The following is a 22,452-nucleotide window of genomic DNA, read 5'->3' as shown; positions in this document are numbered from 1 at the left end:
CTTATGGCACATTTGCATTGAGACAGGTGTCAAGGCAACATGCCTCAAAATACTTCAAACCCAACATGTAAATGCCACAGCTCAATTGACTGGTTTTAAATCTGGAGACATGTGAATGGTCAACTAGCAGAAAAGTAACTTGCAGAATTCAGAAACGAGTGCAACCACCTTGCTGTTTTTTCACTCACAGTTGTGCAAGTGTCCTGTAGGCTACATATTAGAGAGCAGCTTGAGATCAGTGGGAGGGATTGGCATTTACATGGTGGCGCTTATTTCACCGTGGATAGAAATGGCACCTTTAAAAATGCCTGACAGATCCAAAACAATATATTACTGTACACAATCAAGCAGCACATAGCAAGCAGAGAGGCGTATTAATCATTCTGCTCACACTGAGTGCTACCGGGAACGAAAGGCTGGGAGGGATTTTTGTTTTCAAAATGTCACGACCACCAACTCGCGTTTTGTTGCCGTGAGATCGCAGATTGTTAGTCACGGACTGGGTTTGAAGGGTTTCTATTGTGTAATCTCCAGTGTTTGCTGGAGCTCTTGTCTGTACACTGCCATTTCTATTTCAATGAAACAACAGAACAGGTACACACTCTAAACTTGGGATGGAAAAGACCATTTCCCATTCAGTTAACAGGTTTCAGCACCTGAATAATACTGGAGTCTCATTACTGCATAGCTGGTCTTCAAAGGGGATGAACTGGAAACCACCTCAAAGCAGTGGGGGACTGTGTTAAAATGGCTGTCAAGAATTACTTTAGTGCTGTCAAATAATAAAAAATTTTGATCAATTTGATTAAGAGTATTGTACTTTTGTGGCAGAACTATTTTTCCTCATACCAAATAAGAATAAGTGTAAATTTTTATCAGATACCCTTTGTCACAGCCCTGCACTACACAACCTAAAGTGTTAGCCCAAACTACCAATACCAGTACTACTAGTATTGTGGAGTACATGGATTATAAACATTGGAGCCCCTGCTGTCAAAAATGTGTTTTTTTTATTGTTAAATCCTCTTGGATGGCTTATTATTATATAGACTGATATTTGTATAAAATGTGTAACCATAGTGCAGAGTTCACAATTTCCCTTTAAAGCTTTCATAGTATATCTGAAAAAGTCATTTATCAAGCACCACATAGAAGCTTAGTTTTGTATGTCACAAACAAGCTATGTCTGCGCTCACAGCTTGGGAACATGCATTCACAAACAGACTGAAATTGGACTGTTAGCTTTAGCTACTTTTACTTCATATCTTTTGACCACCAGAGGCTACCATTAGCTTAGCAAGAATGCTAAACCACCAACAATTCCAGTTCACTGACACCACACACAATTTACAGATGCATGTTTAGAGGACAAAGACTGAAATCTGAGCAAATGAAACAGAGTGACTGGTAATGGGGTGACAAAGGCAGCATCTCTGATTATTAAAGTTACAGTAGGAGCTTTGTTTTTGCTCTGCCTCGTCTTACTTGCTCAGTCTGCTACAAGACAGCTGCAGGGTAGTAAGTGCAAGGGTGGGTACAGAAACAGGGCAGCAAGGGGGCATTGACAATTTGCATAAATGTGCATATTCATAGATCTTTGCATTCTTAATGAGTGTTGAGGTTTAGGGATGATCTTATGCCATTTTTAGTAGCTCCTGGGGCATTACAATAATACAAAGCATTATTCTACTTTTTTTCACTTGACAGATTTGTTTTAAACTATGATTTTAAGGTATTTAAAACACTGCTTTTGACAGTTTGTGGCCCATCTACCATAATTTAGCAAATGCTAACAGTATTGCATTAGCCACAGGCAGTAAGCAGTTAAACTTTACTTCTGTGTTCCACTAATCTAAAGAGAATCAAAGCCCAAAACCTGCCATTAAAATGTTCCAGCTGTCTGATTGCTTCTGTAGCTACCCAGTCCTGATCAATCAGGGCAGTTTATGAATTAAGGATATTTTTCCTTCCAGACATAACTGGCTTCATGAACCAAGTCACATGTCACATCTCTTTAGCTTTACTGAGATTTCTAAAATCTACAACTGACCTGACAGCTCCATTAAAAGTAACACACTGGCAGCAAAGCCTATAACAAGAGGCATAATTAATCTGCAGCCTGGCCTAGTTAAAAAAGCTATGCTGAAGGCAACATTACAGTCTACCAGTCACGCTAAGAATGTGCATGTGTGGGAGTAAAATCATTGTGATACATCTATGGTTTACCAAAAGTGCTGACCTCAGAGGCAGGGAAACAGTACTCCATTTAAAACGGCACATCACAGTCAGACATCAAAACAGCTGATGAAACCAGTGAAGGAAATGAGGTTAAGATATTCTCACTGATACACACCATTCTGAGGTGAGAAAAGCTCAACAGACAATAATCATTTGAGGCACTGACTTTAACTCTCAGTATTACTTGTGTGTTGGGTCCTCTGCATACAGTCAGGTGACCGTGTGATGTTTCACAGTTTCTGCTTCACAATATTCAAAGACCAGAAGGCAAAGCAGCAGTAGCAGCACTGAAATAAATCACCCACGCGTTCCAAAGGTCACATGCGAAAGTTAGGCAAAACGGCATAAAAGCACTACAGGGGAGTAGCAAGTAGAAAAAGAACAGCAGAAATGACCACAAGCTGCTGCAGAGTTGACCACACAGGAGTACAGGCAGGAAGCAATTGGGCTGCTTGGCCAGTGCTGAATTCTAAGTAAATATGAACATCATTACACACTCAGTCATATCAACAGCACTTGCACAAGGTCGATTCTGACTGTACTTTAAGAAATGGAAACGTTTCCAAAAACATTATCAATATCACACTTGAAGACACCTTTGTACCGAAAATGCTTCCAGCAAAAAAGGACAAAGATATGGATTCAAGTGATATCCATAAAAAGTGAAATTAGTAAAATATTTGCAAGATCAGGTTTTTCCTTTTTGTATTGTCTCAAATGGGCATTTAATCAGCTACATCATAAAAAAAAAGCTTTCTTCTATCTATCTATACATATTCAAATGTAAGTCTTTTTTCACATCCACTTAAATGCAGATCAATGCTTCACAGTATCCGTTCAGTCCCCAGGCAGTAACAACCATGACAATTAGATTTCACACAGAAACTAAATGACATCCACTACCACATTTTTTGTTAAAAAAAAAGAGGGGAAAAAAGGCAAGTTAAGCTTTCAAGGCCCCAACAAGAGCAACATTGTCTTCCTTGAAAACCTTGATGTCTAAAAGCAACTCTCAAATTAACAGGCATTAACCATTAGACTCTTTAATAAACCATGTGATCAGCAAAATGTGATTCAGGCAACATAACGTTCTATCGTTCACCCAGGCCTATGTGGACATCAAACATTGGGATAACTTGGGATTTACCTACAGCCATCAGCACTTCAAAAATAAGCAGGAATAAAATAACTAAAGGTCAGATTAAAATAGGTCCACCCACAGCCTCTAGAGGTAGACTAGTCGGCACAAAATTACTTTCTATAAAATGACGTTAACTGTCTCCGGAGAGAGCATTCTAATTTTGCTTCATCCCGGTCCTCAGCAGGAAGGGCAGAGCCACGGACACTTCACTGTCGATAGCTGGTAGAGGAAGGAAAAAAGGTGACAATGGCTTATACAAGGCTCATTCATTGAAGAATTTCCTTCAGAGATGCTGCATAATGTGAACTAGCTGCCTGAATTATGAATCCTAATGGTGACGTTGTATGCACAAGCCATTTCTTCTAAGTATTGTGACTTTTCAAATATTTCACAGTATTAGATGACTTCTGAAGCTTACATTAATGAAGTTAAAATGAACCTATACTTCATGAGTGCTACTATTCTATGTTGAAAGAACCTCTTACAAGACAACAGTCCACTGACTGGAGTGTTTTGTTGTCTTATGCTTCTTTTAAAAGGGATCCATGAGAATCTTACAAGGCACAATCCAGAACAGACACCTACTACTTCATATCTTGATTCTTTATGATTTCCACTTTCAAAAGAATCTGAGGCATACAGTAAAGGATATACACCACAGTTATTTTTTTATTTCTGCACAATGAAATCATTAAGCTATAAACAAAGTAATTCAGAGTGGGTTGATGTCAAATGCTCAGTTCTTTAAAAAAAAAGAATTCTTCACATAAGAACCAGAGCCCGACAGAACCAGACAACTGAAGAATTTACCTACCTCAGAGTAAACCTACCTCAGAGAAAGTTATACTACCTGGAGCCGGAGACATTATTTAACAACACTTGGGACAGCGTTTCAGCCTAAAACATTTCTGCCACAAATGGAGGCGAAAAAGGTACATTTTTTTCCCCCCAGACTTACAACTATTTTACCATCTTTATTGATATTACCCATATCAATATTACTAAGAAGACGTGCAGGTTCACTGGTCATTTTGAATAGTAAATAAAACTACACAAGTTTACAGTCTACACAAAACAATTTCACATAATTTCACTCAATGACTGTTTACATCTCAACAACAAAATTATGCTGAAATCCTGCCAAATTGGTGGATGTCCCTTTTGAATGTTAGGTCCTGGATTCCATGAGCAAAAGGCCGCAAAACAGAACAAAAAGGTAAGAACAAACTGCTTGGGCAAAGGGAGACCTATTTTACTGGGACTATAATATCCTGCTAAACCAGAAAAGCAGTTGTAAATTTCATTGTACACAGATGCAGCCAACTGGCCAGTACTATTCAGGTTAATGGAGACTGCTAGTTCTGTTTCTGTCAGCAGTTACAGAAGAGAGAAGCACTCATAGCCGCTGCTTGTCACTTCAAACACAAACTATCACACCATCAAGTGCAACTATTACACCAACTCTGTGGTTTCACAATGAGTAAAAACTCTCCCAACACTGATCTTTACTCAGCAATTGATACAGACATAGAAGCATGAAAGTACTGTCATCTACAAGGTACATTTTGGTTTTGCAAACAGAATAGTTTCAGTACAGAGTTGCTGACTATAATATTAGATCGACTCCATCACAAGCTACTATAACATTTAAGGGGGACAAGAAAGGATTCATTTAAATAAATGACCACATGCAAAAATGTATTTTTTTTTTAATGGGGAAGTCTAAATTACAGAGAAATTTTACAAGGTATGTAATCATTGCGATGTAAACAAGGTCATTCAGAGTGATTTGATGTGAAATGAGGCATTATACAGAAACTTGCTGACTGATTTTTTTACAGTGCTGATGCTAGCAACCAGAGATCACGATGTATGCAACGGTAGTAATTTTATTTACCATCAAAAATCATAGTAAATCCACATGTCTTCCAAGTTGCTATTTGTAATGCTGATAATAGTAAAATAGAGAAAAATCTCTCCACCATGACTGAATTTAACAATACATGTTTTAGGCCAAAACCTCATCAGATCACATATTTAAAACCATATTATACAAAAGCTTTCTGTGACATGGCTTTTAAAGTTAGCTAATGCTACAGACATCTGGTTCTAAACAGCAGCACTGTGAGCAAGTCTGGCACTGTAATATTTTTTTAGAAGAGTGCATTTCACATCAAACCACTGAGAGGTGCTTTGTTTACATCTCAACGGCAAAGTATTTTTATATTTAAAAAAAATTAATAAATCAACGTAGTTCCCTTGACATGCAGCGCAATAAAATGCAAGTATTCATGTCAGTTACCATAAACCTAGATTATGTGTTATAAGGATTAGATATTACAAAATACAAAAAGGACAAACCTGGGGTCATGGTCACCTTAAATAGTACCTGAATGCTGGAACCCGAAGCCAATAGCATAAAATAGTTTTTTCTGAGGCTTCAAGTGGTTTGCTCGTTTGCTTGCCTGTGTACATTGCTGAAAAACTGCCAATGCAGATGCCAAAGAAGCACCTGAAAGGCAAGAGGCCTATACAAAACAGCTGTATAAACACCAGGTCTGGCTACTAGTTCATATTCTGTACAAACATGCATGCTCTAAAACGAAAATTAGTGGACAACAAATCATAAGGCCCTTAAGACTGAATCAAGGAGAAAGGTGTCAAAGTGGCACATTCTTCTTGCAAATGAAAAGAGTCAGAATGAACCTGACCTGATTCATCACGACACCATATGACATGTAAATGAGCAAAAGAGAAGCCTTGGTGCAATCCGGCTGAATTCACTGGATTGTGGTTGAACCCTTGCTGACCCACTTATAGGGCTGCCCAGCATAGCGAACAAAGCGCATCTGTCTATCAATAGCCAGCCTCTGTTTTGAAGTAAATAAAAACGAACAACTGTATATGGACATCGAAACGCATTTAACGTATGTATTTAACTAGGCCTCTCCGATCAACACCGTGGAATGTCTTAAGATTTTAGTACCACTACTTGAACGTAGCAGTCTCTCGGGGATAAAACTGAGGTAAATATTCTGTAGCTGGACGAATATAAGCTCTAAAACGCCTGTTCTTTTTTGGAGTCCATTTAGGAAAAGTGACCGTTAATGGAGTTCAATAGAAAATAAATAAAAAGCATCTGGCCTAAGGGTCGTGACAAATCGGACCTTTAAAGGAGGCGTGTGCTGCTAGCACAGGCCTACAAATGCAGCACTGTCTTAAGACACAGTGCCGTCCTATCAGGTGTCTGGAGGAGACAATGGAAAAATAATGCTGATGGAAAGAGAGATAAGAATTGTGTAGATTTGTCTTAAAGATTAGGCTTGTTACATCCGACAGGGAAAGCCTCCCACATTAGAGACTAGAGCTATGGGGATGAGGTAACCTTTTTAAATGTGAAAAATACTTTTCAACAGACAGATGATGCTGATACTCCGGGTTAAAACACACACACACACACACACACACACAATAACGCTGCTTAGCACGATAAACAACGACGACTCGAATGGCTTACCTGCCGACTCGCCTGTGTTGATCCAGTCTGGATTTGCAATGCTAGCTATGGCAAAAATATCCGCAGCCAGAAAGAGGCACCCTGAAATTATGGTCAGTTTATCCATCTCAGTTTGTGTCGAAACTGGAAATGTGTGAGGAAAATCTGAGGAGAGCCCTTTCACCCCACCGGTTCGTCAGGTAGCCCGATGGTTAGCAGTTCGGCTCGCCTCCCTCCCGACAAAACAGACCCGAATCTGAGGCAAACCTTCCCATCCAGTTTCGCCACATTATCGCAAGATATGGCTTCCGCGGTTACAGTCCATCTTTGCGCCACACTCAGAGAGCAGAATTACATCGCCAAAACGGTATTTTCTCAGTAATATGTCGCTAACAAAAAGCCAACAGCTGGCGCCTAGCACAGCAGCTAAGCTAGCGCGCTATGGAGCTGCTGCTGCTTCGGGAATCCACTGCGCGAACGGCGGGCCTGCGGCGGCTCGACGCCCAAATATCCATCCGGACAGACGTTTTAAAGGAGGTCGTTTGACAGTAAAACTGTATGGACGATGTAGAAATATCAGAATGGCACACTGGAAGCCGTTCCCTTACGTTCGGCGATACCGTTAGGCGAGCGGAGAGCCATCCTCCTCCCTCTCACTCGGCTTATTCATGCCCCCCCACCCCCCATTTTCCTCTGCTCGAGTCGCATCTGCATGAAGAGCAAAGCAGGCTGCGAGCTGTCCGTCCCGCCGTATCCTCGATACCGCTCACCACAGAGGCACTGAAACTCGGCCGTGTTTGTGACTCAGCTTTCATCGAGTGTCTAAATGGACAAAGCCTCCAGTTTAGGCAATAACAACGCGAAGCATGAGGGGGGGGTACAGCGTGAGATAGAATCGCCCGATGCCCGAGCCCGTTCTCAGATGACATGGAGCAGCAGCCTGCTGGTCTCTCTTACACACATACAACGGTCTTCCAACATCGCGTTCAGCGACTCTTGTTCTCGCGAGATCTGAGAAAATGGCTATAATATTGAGTTCACTGAGCCGACTTTTCTAGCTGTCCTATTCAGCAAATCACTGGTCATCAAGTCAAATCAATTTTGTTCTTACGTGCTTATAATGATAAAATTACTAGCAAAAATCAGCCACGCTATAAGAGGGAAAAAAGGTAATGCTATGTATTTAATAAAAATAGATAATTAAAAAGACAGTCCAGCCAAGAGGATGTTACTATTGGAGTTAGCACGTTTAAAAATGTTAGTTTTAATGTGTTTCACAGCGTTTTGTCCATGGGTTTTTCTGTAAGGACTCTTATTCTGTAGATGGGGCTAGCCCGCTGGCTGTGTTCTGTGTAGATTAAGAACTAAGAGCCAGTCTAATGCTGTGTCTGAAATGGTTCCCTATGTTGGAAAATGTGGATCACCAGATAGGGAACAGAATTTGTGATGATAGTAAACAGTTATGGAAACTAGCACTATACGTGTTTGCTCAGTACTTACAAACATATCAGTGCATTACCGGTATCCACTATCCCCCAAGTGTACTCCTACTTATTGTGGAGTACTGTGGGATTGTTGGAATGCACTGGATCTTCTGAACTCTTTTCAGACACCACTACAAAATGATGGAACCCCAAAAATAGTGCACTGTACAGTGAATAGGGCAGTTTTGGACGCAGCTTAATGCTGACGACTGAAAGAACAGGATGTAGCTTAGGCTTAGAGCGAACCGTTAGACAAAACCCTCTATGTACAGAGTAGCTGTGGCCAACAACAGCTCACTAACAAAGCAGCACTTCTTGTGTGTAAGTTGTATTTTCTTTCATTGTAATGAATGGCACAATATATTATACTGTGAGATTTTATGAAGTTAAATATAGTGAATTATTATTACTCAAATTGTATTAAAAGTCTTCAGTCTATAGCACAAAACATGTGTAGGCCACAAAAAAAGTTTCATTCAGTTGGCCTGCTTTATCAAAAAGAACGGAAACAATCTGCTCACAAGTTGGGCATTACTACTATTATGTGCACAAGGTCTTAAAATCACAAATCAGCTTTAATATTTTTCCATTTGTACATAAGTCTGGTGCAGGCTCAAAGTTAAATTTGACTCAATTTTCACATCACTTCATCATTATATATATATATATTCACAAAACAATCCACCAAATTCTCCAAATCTCCAAATTAGAGGATTTTAGAAGAAGCTTGATGGAAACATCCATCTTTTTTCACCTTATTCATCACTATTGATTCAGTCTGGGATTCCTTTAATTGCAAGCCTTTTGTGCATAAGGGGTTCAGCATCAATGATAATCTTAGTTAATGTTAGTTACTTCCTTCACTTTCTGAGCCAGCTGGCATATTTAGCCGTCATCGTCAACTGAACCATCCCCATAGGTCACAACATGCCCATTAGTTTGGCTTAAAATGGCTGCCTATTGAGGCCAACAGCAGACTGAATTCACAGAGCAAAACAAAAGAACGATTCAGAAAGGAGGAACACTTAAAATAAAAAAACTGAACATATGAAGTCACATTTTGCAATACTTTCACACGAGTTCAACTTCAGAGCCCCCCCCCCCCCATGTTATTTTTTTTTTTAGAGAGTTCAATCTTCATATTTGGACATTCCCTGCTTGAGCATTTAGAGAATAATTACTCTTTTACTCTTAATTGAGTCAGATCCTTACTGAAGTGGAATGAAGCAGCAATGCATATTATTATATAATTGGTGAATCCATGAATGCAGCCTAATACAGCAGCAGTGATGACTCAAACAGTGTTTCCCCCTGGTGGCAGAGAAGCCTTATACTCAGCAACTGCCTTAGATGTGAGTTTATATCTGAAGCATAAATACTCCAGAAGGTCACGGAGTAAAAGAACAAGCAAAAACTTATGTAGCCAATGTAGAGTTTAATGAATTTACAACAGATATACAGTGAAACTGGCAAAATGTATATTTCCTACACCTGATAAACATTTTTTTCAGAACAAACCTCAACCAGTAGTGACAAGTGACAAAACCACTGTCAATAGCAATGATAAGTTAATGTTCTGGTATTTTTCAATATTGTTCACCCTCATAATTCATCCACAAATGGTGTATTTACAAGGTGCCCTCTGCTTGCCATCGTCTTCTTGCTCTGGACAAACTTCTTCGCAGCCTACATTAACAAAAAAAGACAAGATACAGTGAGTATGACACAGGATTTAGATTTTGCAGATGCTGCAGGGATTTGCAATAAGCTCAGATATGCATAACAGCTCTAAAGGCATTTACAAAGACAATAAGATCCACCAAATAAAAGCAGAAATGATTAAAACAACTAAACACACTCACATTCTCACATTTTTTATGATTATTTGGCCACAAATCCTTTTTTTGTGGACTAAGTAACATAATTTAAAATAATCTTAAAAAAACAACAAAAAAAAAAAAAAAAAACATTAGTTCACATACATTGATAACGTCACTGGATGTCACAGAGTCAATGTCCTTGGCCACAACTTCTGGTGAGCTGTAAGCTCCACTGGTCAGAGCCTGAATGCCTATCTCCTCCAGCAAACTATCTGAACTCTCCAGAACCATGAGGTACTCAGTCTTAAGCTGGCCCCTACAACCAAATCAAAAGAACAGCAGACATGTTATTTAACTGGCCTTTTCTTCTACAAACAAGCAATTCACTGTAACAGGGTACTGCCTTGTTTAACAGCTACACTGTTAATTATTTAGCAATTCTCAGACTGGCACACTAGCATTTGCATTCCAACATGGAGTCATGCAGTTTTGATATAGGAAATCTCATCCGGATACATATAGGGTCCAGACATCCACAAGAGGTTAGTGGGAAGAGGCTTACTGCAAGAGACTGTAATGGAGAACAGTCTCCGCACTGAATCAATAGTAATTGTGCTCACTTTGCTCTGGTGAGATCCTCTGCAGAAATGGCTCCCCCAGCCACTGCACTCACCTGGGCCATGGCAGCTTTGATGACCTGCAGAGGTTGGATAGACAGATACAGATACAGATAGCATTCAACAATTTACAAATTTCAATGTTTGATTCGATGCAGTGATGTCTTAATGTGATACTTTTTATACAGCAAAAAACAGCATTCGACATTATAAAAGCACGTTTTCCTTCACTAAAGTTGTACTCTATAGTGTGTAATATGTTACACAAGCTTGCACTCTAGCCACAAGCTAACATGCTAGTCATAACGATACAATACAATATGATATCTACGGTTTTGTTACATTCCCAATAAGCAGACAGTTAAACAAATAAATTAAAAACTTTTTATGAACTGATCTCTAACCTGACAAGTTTATAAAAGTTTCTAAAATATAAATATAAAAATGATTTCAGATCAGTTTTACATTTGATGCTAAAGGCTTTCAAAGGCTTTATGACAGCAAAAAAACAGAGTTCAGCACTCACCTCCCTGGTGGAGTCAGCTTGTGCAATCGTATACAGTCCAAAGAGGCCTGAGTCAGAGTAAGAGGCATTGAAAGCTGTGGCCTTCGAGAGAGGAACACACAATTGATTAGGAACAGCTACATCCGAAAATCACTCATTTCTGTGGATTCATGTCTAAAAACTGTCTATTATGTATCACTGACATCAAAGGGCTGCGTGGTTGTCTTGGCAATGCCCTGGCTGAGTTTGCTGGTCACGTTGGAGCCTCTCTTGACCTGAGGGCCGGCTCCCAAAAGCTGCTGAAGCAGGCTAAAGGCGTTGGCTTCCGCTGTGCCACTCGCAGCCCCCTCACAAGCTATTAGTGTGTGCGTCAGACTGTCTCCATTCTGGACACGCAGCTCACCTACACACACACACACACACACACACACACACACACACACACACACACACACACACACACACACACACACACACACACACACACACACACACACACACACACACACACACACAAACACAAACACTAACTGAACTACCTTGTTAACTAAACAATTGAGTGTTAATTAACTGGAGTAATAATCAAGGCTGAAACAAGTACAGTTCCATGGTTTGTTCAGTTGAAAACCTCCCTTTTATAGCATGCTTTCTCTGACTGATACCGTCTGCATAGTGGCTTCATATTTCCACATACACTGTATTTCTGTACACAATCTCATTGTGATTCATACTTTGTGTTGTATTATTGTTTTATTTCTCCTTTTATATTTTCTGATATTAAATATTTGTTTATGTACATTTTTTGTTCAATTTTACAGTGACCTTGGAAGGATATCATGAAAGACACCCATGAAAAAAAGTTGTCATTATCATCATCCATTTGTTCAATGCATTCTTAACTATGCCTTTAGAAATGTAGCAAAAATTGACTGCAGCTGGGAACCATCCATGTATTTCATTATTTTGAATCATTGAATAAAATAGACTTGATAGACACAGTAAATATCAAAATCACCAAAAAATTCAATCAGAAGTACACGTGCCTAAGGTGAATAAATTCAAAACAAAAACAACAAAACAGCAAATAAGTTGTTCAGACCAGCTGATGGAAACTATGCATAAGTTGGACAGAAACCTGGCTAGTGATGTCTTTTTGCATTTTCAGTCTAATGTAAAAAAAAAATATCACAAATCATCACAGATACAACCATTTTTCAAGGCTGTATAAACAAAAGCAGTTATTCTCCACACTAAATCTTAACCAACCTCATAACACCCTGATTTGAGAGCATTCAAGTTCAAACATTATACTATTCTGCACAGTGGTGGCCTCACCTCCATGGTAAATGGCCTTGTCTCCAGGTGTTCCTTCCCCTTTGTGGACATCAAGGTACTGCTCTGCAACCTGCTTCAAAGCAGAATGGCTGACTCCTATATAAGGAGAAGGAAAAAGAGATGAAATTACAGCAGGGAAATTAAGCTTTATCCTGCACACAGTATCGACAGCAGCACTGCAGCTCCGGAAATACACTAAGTAATGTAATTTAATACTCATACTCCATGTTTACATATAGATCAACTCAGAAGCAGACTCCCATTCCAGGGTAATGAGAAAATCAGAATTATGAGAGCTGATGAATGTAGCACAGTTACATATCACAGGAGGCTGTATGCTAAACACCGTTTATGAAAAGGAGTTAAGATGACAACAAATGAACAAACAAGATACCCACCTAATCCAACTAAAGCCATTCTTGCACTTTTGTAATTGTTTGCAAAAAATTCTTGCATCTACAAATAAGTAAAAACAAAATGTTATTCAGTTACAGTTTGGCCAAAAATTAAACATTCACAATTTCTTTACTCTTGTCTCAAAAGTACTCTAACAAAGCAAGTTTTATGTCTGAAGTTTTCCATGATTTATGAGGCTAAATGAAGCTAACTAGTAATGGAAGCCAATATTTGCACACTTGACTGACTACATTAAGCTGTCAGGTAATCTTAAACAGAATTTCTGAAATGTACATTTTGACATTGCTTAATGTACTGTAATGTTATTTTAAAAGGTGCAATTTGTAAGATTTAGCTACTAGAGTTAGCATGCTGTCCAGCTTTCCCTGGACTGTCCTGTTTCATTATACCACTGTGTACCTTAAGAGGTGATAATGAGTCACCGTAGCATTGAGTGTGCTATCAGTCCAACATGAGGGAAAGAAGAGGTAGCACTGCCTCGGGCCATATTCTAAAATCTTGCCAATCATGTGGAATGTACCTCCCCAGTTAAACCAATTAAGGATATATAGCCAATGAAAGGAACAGTAAACATAAAGCTTGAAGCTTTTGGCAAGCAACCATTTTCACCACCGCCACCCCTCCCACCTAGAAACCATGTTCGGGAGCAAAGAAAAGAAGTGACATAAACAGAAGCAGAACAAGTATTCACATTGGCATTGATTTCCACTACTGGAGACAGCTCTTGGTAATTAAAGGGATGAAGTTTGATGCTAAACTTGCAATGTTTCTTCTAGACTGGTAAGGAGGGGAGAAGTAAAAAGGGATGAGGATGGACTGTGCATTTCCCCGTTTCTTACGACTGGGGTGGACACCACACCTTTCTGGTGATATGTTGCCCGTTATTTATTTGGAGTGTAGAGTATGAATGACAGGTTGTGTCAATTTAAATTTTGGTGAACAGACTTTTTCTGGAAGAATCAAATCCCCTTTGCTCTTAACAATAGCCTGTATTTATTCAGATGCATCTCATGGTAATCAACAGCATAATCAACAGTACTTCATTAAGACTTACATGGTCTCCAGTGATCTTTCCAACCCTGTAGTCTGGACAGTACAGAGAGTTTGACAGGGCATTTTTATATGCTGCTTGATGCAGCTTCTCAAAGATACCTAGGCAAGCAAAATACATCATAACTAACCATTTCAAAAGCGCACACAGAGAACCAAATATGTTTGTATGTTCTTCAAAACAAAAAGAGTGTAGAGGACACTGACTTGTCTGGACACATTGCTCCGCCAGGGCCTTGTCTATCTTCACTCTGGACGTGAGCTCAGACACTTCCCAGGGCCTGAATTCAGGAGCAGTCGTCACACTGATCAGGTATTCTATGACGCTGTCACTGTGATGGACACAGAAAGAATGCACAATAAACGTGGAGCATCAGCAACAAGCACAATAGCACAGGCTATTGGATAAAAGCTTAGAACACACACACTTGCCATTGTGAGCCAAGAGTTGCCACAGTGTATTTACACTGATTAACCATATAGGTGGACTTTGTAGGTATACAATTCTTGACTTGATCTGTCGTTGCACAATTTATCAGCCACCCTATACCCCTTCTGTCAACTTAAAGGGTAGTCCACAGAACCAGCACTGGCCAGATACAATTCAAGTGGTGGAGCATTCTTGGCACAGCAGTGTATGCTTACTGTCCACTTAATTAGACACACCTACTATATGTTTGTGCAAATGGTAAGTCTACAGTTACCTTTTCTCCATGAGCTGTGTTCATCAGCAGTCATCTTCTAGCCCCAGAACCACTGATTTTTTTTTGGTTGGCAGACTATTCCCAACCCAACATGAATAGTGAGGTGATTAAAAACCCCAGCAATGCCACTTCATCTGATGTATGAAACTGCTGTGCTGACAATGATCCATCAAGTAATGTCTAGTCAGTGGTGGTCCTATGATTATCCTTTTCCACTGATGGACAGGGCAGACATGGCTGATTTATTGTGCAGGAAAAGATGGGCCACAGTTAGGGTGTGTTCCCACAGGTTTGGTTTGATTAAAGTAAACACTGGTGTAATCGCTCTGTTTACAAGGTTCGTTAGATCAAGTGAACATGCTGCCATGCAATCCCTCTGTGGTACACTTAATAAGTGGGCTGAGACCCCTTGAGGAGGTCTATTTCGATTCACTTCCAAATTAAAGGTGACGCAGTTTGTTTGAAATATGGATGCAAAACAGACCAAACACAGTAAAAATCTCCAGCTCTTCTCTATACATCTTCTTGGGTACGTGGAGCAGACGCATTTTAGACACCATTTTGACATGTTTATCACGTCCTTATAAGCTCAGTAATCACAGAACAGATAATTAAAGTATTGAAGTGTGGCTTAGGCATGTTTCAAGCATTATAAAATATGCTATATAGGCTAAACACATATGCCTGTACAATTAAATTATATATTATCACACTAAGGGTTCAACATTTTCTGAAAGCAGAAAGACACTCAAGGCCATTTCTTTTTACGTGGATCAGACTCAAAATATTTACTGGACATTATCCCAGTTATTGTCACCAAATGTACATGACTTTTTTGTCCACACAACTTTTGTTTACATCTATTGGTTAAGGGGTGTGACACAGCCAAAATAGTGCATCACAATACTTAGACTTTTTTTTTTTACAATAAGCGATATGCATCAAGATAGTTTTTTCGAAGTTTGCTAAGTTGGAACAGACCAAAAAAGTTACACCAGTGCCAAATTTAAAAAATACAAACAAAAACAATGAAAACTTTTATTTAATGTTTTCCTGCACTCACTGCACCAAATCCAATTAAATAGGCCTAATTATGCTCCTCTTTGTAAGTTAGTCAGTATTCAAGCAGCAACGATATTCACAATATACTCAGAAAATAATACTGTGATATTATTTATTTAAAATATGGTTATATTGCTTCTACCTCTAATTTGGTTCAATGCAAAATATGCCAATGTGAATCCTAAGTGAACCACAACTAAAATGCAACAACGTTTTGGTCCAGACCAAGAGATCTGAACTACAACTGTAAACACACCCTCAGTATTGTACCCATATGCTTGATGTTCCTAATAAAAAAGATAATTGATAAGTGTACCTATAATACAGTACAATATATATAATATAATATAATAAATTGCAACTCTGTATAGTAAATGTTGTTAAACAGGACACAGATACTTACAAATCATCCCTTAGAAAGTCTAGAGAATAGACCATGTGTTCCCTTGTTGATGTTACACTGCAATCAAAAATGAGACAGCAGTAAGACAGTAAGAGAAGTGAAGTTGTTCTTTATCCTAATCAGCATGAAAATGTGCCTATGATTAATTTATAGCAGGCCACATGAAAAACATGGAAGGGCTGAACCAACCTCAAAGTGCTCCCTAAAGCCTCCAACCCTCGACTGATCTTGAATGCAGACACTCCTTTAGTGGTCTGAAAATTAAAAAGACATTTGCTTGTTTTCTGGTGAAATGTAATTTTTACCTTGTGGATGGACACAGATTTGAAGCTGTTTCGAACCATAGTACTCTGTCATTAGAGATTTCCTTCTGAAAATCTTTTGCAGCCCAGGAAAATCTTAATCTATGTGTGGAAAAGGCAAGTTTAGGAAGTTGTCTCAAGGCTTGAGAGATATTATTCTTAAAAAATGTTTTAAAGTACCACATGATTATATGGAGTAAATAATCCATATAAATATATGGAGTTTAATCATACAAAATAAGATACAACAAGAAGGCAACTTAGCTGCAAATGGTTCTCTCTGCAGGGCTGCAGGTCTGGTGCCCATTCCATTTCAAATATGAAGATTAATTGTTAATTTGAAGACTAAACTGTTAGTACCCAGTTTCTATTCACAGCTACTGAATATTCCAAAAGCCTCCTCTTGAATCTCATGCTTTCACACAGTGGCAACTAAAGAGATCCTTCAAATGTAAAAGCTTAAAATGTAAAAGCTTCAATTGTACCAGATTGCTTGCTAAGCGCAGTAAGTGAGTGACTCCAAGGTTCCCCACAGGTTCATAGCGACTGCCGGCTTTCACAAATACACCGATTTTGGAGACGGGAGAGTATGTCTCAAGGGAAGCAACAATAAGACCACTGGGAAGCTTAGAGACCTAAAACACAGGACAAACAAAAGCCTTTAAAACATAAAAGGATACAAGCAAGCAAAAGCTTGCACTGATCTGAACTGCATACAAAAAAGAACCACTTAACTAGTGTTGCACATGTATCATAATACAATAATTCACAGCTTTTTCAATGTTGTGATAGGTAGGTAGGTAGGTAGGTAGATACTTTATTAATCCATAAGGAAACTTTGCAAGATGTGGTATATACAGTATCAGTATGTGGTATATACTGTAGTATGTGGTATATACAGTATCAGTATGTGGTATATACTGTAGTATGTGGTATATACTGTATCAGTATGTGGTATATACTGTAGTATGTGGTATATACAGTATCAGTGCTCCACCATTTGATGTTCAATTTTTTATTTATATAAACTAAAATTACACTGAACTAGTATTGTGCCTACTGGCCAGTCAAATTAATCGCACTGATATGATAGGCAGAGACACTCTATTAGCATATCTAAAACAGGGGAGGAGAAGACTTGACATATATGACCTTATGCTTCTAAAAACAATCAACAGATACAACAGAGTCTGTTTTTGTTTTAAACACAGTGCGATGAATGATAAAAATACAAAACCCAAACCCTAAAGCTAACGAAAGCTAATGGAATACTAAATCCATTTAGTTTTCTATACATTATTAACAGGAGACCAGGATGTAGCAGAGGATGAAATAAAACGTACAGAGCACTCATTAAGAGTTTGGATTCCTCTTTCTTCATGCCATAATTCCACAAACATATGATTGGTTTTATGCAACAATCTAAGTCATAAATCATTTTAACACTACTATTTTTGATCCATTCAACCCAATTAAAAACAGTCTGTTTTTGTTACAATATATATATATATATATATATATGAAATATGTCATTGATTTTTGTTGTGATTGGCTGCTCTGTATTGACTGACATTCAAAAAGCAGTCCAGCTTGAAACATAACTTCAGTGTGAAGCGACTAAACTGTGTCTAAATAGGTGTTAGTTTCTGTGACATCACAGAAACAATGTATTCAAAAAAGGCTTTTTGGGCCCTTTAATGTATTGAAGGGTAGCACTTACTGCTGTCCCTAACAGACACTCGTAGCTGACAACACTGTGTCTACATGGAAGTGGAACTATCATCCTTCACACCTAATGATGGTCAAATGTAGTCTCAAATAACTGGCCATACCTGACCAATAGAAACTCAGAATAGAATATACAGCTAGTTGCCTAATTAATGGAAATGGAATTTGAGATTTGTGAAGTGAGTGGCAACAGTAAACTGTGTTGGGAATAACAAGTGTGGGGTAAAATGAGGAGAGTAAACAGCTGTACCTGAACACCCTGTGCAAGGCGGCCAACGGACAAGGGCGGCTTGGGAGAAACCAGTGGCTCAGTCAGAGGGGCGACCCTTGTGGCAGCATAGCATCGTTTCTGTGGTGAACAACAGTATAACAGTTTCGTACAGCTAACTTATTTGCTGGATGCATCAAGTAAGATAAGTAAAAAAGCAATTCCTGAACAAAATATCAAACTGAAATCTGTTTGGAGCAAACAAACCAAACCATGGCTGTGAATCACCTTTTTAGTCAATGCTTATCTATAAAGGACATGAGAAATACAGTCTGAAAGCAGACAACCAACATCTGTGGAAAACTCTTTAAATAGCAATATTACATTCACTATTTGTGCAATATAGGTGGATTAGGCAATGTCACAGATTACAGTGGTACTTTTAAACTTGTGCACTGGTAAAAACACCGGATTATTACAGGGACTTGTAAAAAGACTGCATCACAAGGTTCATCACAATGCATTATTCATATGATGGAACGGTTCTTCTAAGATTACAATACTTTATAGACGTGGACTTCCGCTAATTTCACAGGCATACAGAGTGTTTCACTGCTAGATGGTGCATTATAGTTGATAATGGTAAAAGAGTAATAAATGTGAAGGACTTTGTCACATGGTGCGAGCGGAACCACCTGCAGCTCTATGTTACAAAGACAAACGAACTGGTGGTGGACCTGAGGAGGTACAAGGCATCGGTGACCCCTGTGTCCATCAGCGGGGTCAGTGTGGACACTGTGGATGATCACAAATATCTGGGTGTGTATATTGACAATAAACTGGACTGAGGTAAGAACACTGATGCCCTCTACAGGAAGGGCCAAAGTCATCTCTATTTTCTGAAGCGCCTGAGGTCCTTCAACATCTGCCGGACTATGCTCAGGATCTTCTATGAGTCTGTGGTGGCGAGTGCTATCCTCTATGCTGTTGCATGCTGGGGAAGCAGGCTGAGGGTGGCAGATGCCAACAGACTCAACAAATTGATCCGCAAGGCCGGCGATGTTGTGGGTGTGGAGCTGGACTCGCTGAAGGCAGTGTTGGAGAGGAGGACACTGTCTAAACTGCAGGCCATTATGAACAATGGCTCCCACCCACTCTACGACACAGTGATGAGACACAAGAGCTCATTCAGCTCAAGACTCATCGTACCAAAATGCACCACAGAGCGCCACAGGAGGTCATTCTTACCTGTGGCCATCAAACTCTATAACTCCTCCCTCAGTGTGTGATTCACAAAACTCAATACGAAACTGTTCATATGTGCAATAATAACAATTGTGTGTGCAATAACTCAGAGAGACACTAACTTAATTTAAATAATTGTAATTGCTTTATACCTGATGTTTCACATTACTATTACAATCACTGCCACCTTACTATATTCTTAAGTACTTAAATCTGGTGTATATACTGTAAATTCTCTATATTGTCTTAAATTATTAGTAAAGTGTTTGTTTTTACATAAATGGCTGCAACTGTAACAACTGCAATTTCCCCCTGGGATCAATAAAGGAATCTGAATCTGAAATCCAAAAACATGTTTTCTCTGGATGCCATCCTGCCTTCCAATAACTTGCATGTACCTGGCGATTATGAACTGATTAGAATGCATACGTTTTAGGCCCAAACCTCTCAAAAGCAGCAGAAAACAAGCTCTTCAGCATCGGGTAACCGTTTTATACAGAAGCTACCTTTCTGTGAGGCAGTTTTTAGAGGCAATAACATGAGTCATACATCTGGTTTCTGTCAACAGCACTGGGAACTACACTGATTCTAACTATGTTTCTCAAGAAGCATCAACATTTGCATAGATATTTGCATGTAATTGAACATCAACTACATCTTGCATAACTCATTCACAGGGTTTTCACTAAAGACACTTGATAAAACGCAGTAACAGTAGCACAGTTTTCCTCGGATGTTCACGGTCAGGTTCACTTCCGATTTTTTCCCCCACCCATTCGGTAGTTTTTGACAAGATTGAAGAGTTTGCACCGAAGAGACTTAGTTTTCCAGCGTTTTGAGGCTGTTATAAAGACACATTTCCAAAAGTTGCACTTTCTTGTCATATCTCAATCCAGTCAAACCGTAACACTAACACAGACTTTCGGTTCGCGATATCGAACCAGCTGACAGGAGCCTCGGCTAACAGCGAGTACCAGCGTCCTCGATGTCCCTCATGACTTTAGCTAGCAGGCTAACTGACGCTAATCTGTGTTCTTTCATTGTAGGAGTTTGAAGGAAACCTAACTTCGAGAAAACCGAGGCGTTGTGTAGCAGTAAGACTAGTTTACCGGCTAACCGGTCTTTTTCCAGAAACACAAGACGTGCAATGACCTTCAGCGAATGAAACTCGACATTTCGCCGCGCTTGAATGTAAATCACAGTACATATGGCACTTTTTTGGGCTCTCGCCTCAAATGTACTCTAAACAGCTCTTTTTGGCGGTTGTAAATGTCGATATTTAAAACAACCAGCAAGATAACTGACACCGGTTAGCAGATGAGCTAACCTAGTTAGCGGTTAGCTGCCTAGCCTTTTCTAGACGGACAGACTAGCCTGCAGCTAACGGAATACCAAATCCAGCCTTATAGTTTTCTATATCGTATTATCTGCATACTGGGATGTAGCAGAGGATGAAATAAAACGTACAGAGAGCTGATTAAGAGTTTGGATTCCTCTCATGACTGCGGTCCCTTCTTTCTTCAGCCAGCAGGCAAAGGCAGACATAGACGGGCGACCTGACACGGAGCAGTCGCAGCTCTCATGAGTTCCGCAGTGACGTGTGGAGACGGTACATTTACAGGCTGGACTGGAGGAGCGCAAGCCTGAACGGCCCTGTGCAGAACGATGCAAATTCCAGAGGATTTCTATCCAGGAGGTGGCTATTTATCATTTATACGCCAGTGCTTTGCGTATTATGCACATTTTTTATGTATTATGCGCCTGCCGTATGTAGTATACATCTTAAGAGGCTTTAGACTCCTGGCTACGAATGACTGGTGAACCTCTTCGAGTCAGAAGCGTCAGAAGTTTGCATGGTTATGTATGTAGTTAGTATGTATGCAGCATGCATTATTAGGCAGTGTGCCTCTGTAGTATGTAGTACCTTTATATTTAGGTATAGGATGCATCTACACAATGTAATTTAGTATGCATTATTATATGGCAGGCAGTAAGCATCTTTAATATGTATCATGTTTCTAGCGTGTGTATATTTGTTAGTGTAGTATTAATCTATCAAGTGCATTGTGCATTATTAAATTACACAAATATGGTACGTAATATGCACTTTTACCATATAGTATGCATCTATAGAATGTAGTATGCAATAATATGTATGCATCACATGTTATTACGTATTATGGTTTATGCACTTATTCGTAGTATGGCTATAGAATGCAGTATGCTTTAATCTATAATATATTCATGTGCTGAACAGAGATTGGATTTTTATGTAGTGGGTAATATACTTTCTGTAGTGTGCGTTTACATTTAGTATAGAATATATATATATATATATATATATATATATATATATATATATATATATATATATATATATATATATATACATATATATAATGCATTATACTTCATTGTATAGTACATAGTATACTATATGTAATATGCATATTTAGTATGTGTACATGTATACAATGTATGCATACTTAGCGTATAGTATGCATTAATATTTAGAATGCATACTTACGATATAGGTCGCATCTATAGAATGTATTATGTATGTATTCGTCGTGTCAAGTATTAATAGAAAGCATACATTTCTATTTAGTATGTGGTAGACATCTATGGGACGCAGATGATGCTACAGGGCATTCAGATGATGCTGAATGAAACTTCCTTTTCTGTCTGCTTTCGTTT

General features: G+C 39.0%; 2 protein-coding genes across 2 annotated transcripts in view; both read right to left on the bottom strand.

Annotated features, from left to right (window-relative positions):
* mosmoa (modulator of smoothened a) overlaps positions 1-7,839 on the bottom strand; it is a 31,421-nt gene extending 23,582 nt beyond the window's left edge. Inside the window, exon 1 of the mRNA XM_017685160.2 lies at positions 6,897-7,839. Within this exon, the coding sequence (XP_017540649.1) occupies positions 6,897-7,002 (106 nt within the window). The 5' untranslated portion in view covers positions 7,003-7,839. The remainder of the gene's footprint in view (positions 1-6,896) is intronic.
* A 1,935-nt stretch (positions 7,840-9,774) lies between these two features.
* On the bottom strand, positions 9,775-21,380 carry LOC108412913 (cytochrome b-c1 complex subunit 2, mitochondrial). Its single transcript, XM_017685151.2, has 14 exons — positions 21,223-21,380; positions 18,553-18,651; positions 17,060-17,209; positions 16,462-16,526; positions 16,273-16,329; positions 14,311-14,435; positions 14,108-14,205; positions 13,035-13,092; positions 12,637-12,732; positions 11,505-11,704; positions 11,323-11,403; positions 10,800-10,876; positions 10,342-10,495; positions 9,775-10,045 (listed from the first exon to the last, which is right to left on the bottom strand). The coding sequence occupies exons 1-14, from the start codon at positions 21,298-21,300 to the stop codon at positions 9,962-9,964; spliced, it is 1,422 nt and encodes a 473-aa protein (XP_017540640.1). The 5' UTR covers positions 21,301-21,380; the 3' UTR covers positions 9,775-9,961.
* Positions 21,381-22,452: the final 1,072 nt, after the last annotated feature.

The sequence above is a fragment of the Pygocentrus nattereri genome, chromosome 14 (genome assembly GCF_015220715.1).
Source record: "Pygocentrus nattereri isolate fPygNat1 chromosome 14, fPygNat1.pri, whole genome shotgun sequence".
In the NCBI taxonomy this organism is placed as follows: domain Eukaryota; kingdom Metazoa; phylum Chordata; class Actinopteri; order Characiformes; family Serrasalmidae; genus Pygocentrus; species Pygocentrus nattereri.
Note: the sequence above shows the minus strand (reverse complement) of the source record. Positions and strands in the feature narration are given on the sequence as shown.

Bases quoted from the DNA above. Each gene is read 5' to 3' on its own strand.
- LOC108412913 (XM_017685151.2), bottom strand. From the start codon at position 21,300: ATGTCTGCCTTTGCCTGCTGGCTGAAGAAAGAAGGGACCGCAGTCATG. The intron at 14,206-14,310 runs GTCAGTGTCCTC...TTGCTTGCCTAG, and splicing joins GGAGCAATGTGTCCAGACAA to GTATCTTTGAGAAGCTGCAT. The intron at 11,404-11,504 runs GTCAGTGATACA...CCTCTCTCGAAG, and splicing joins CAACCACGCAGCCCTTTGAT to GCCACAGCTTTCAATGCCTC.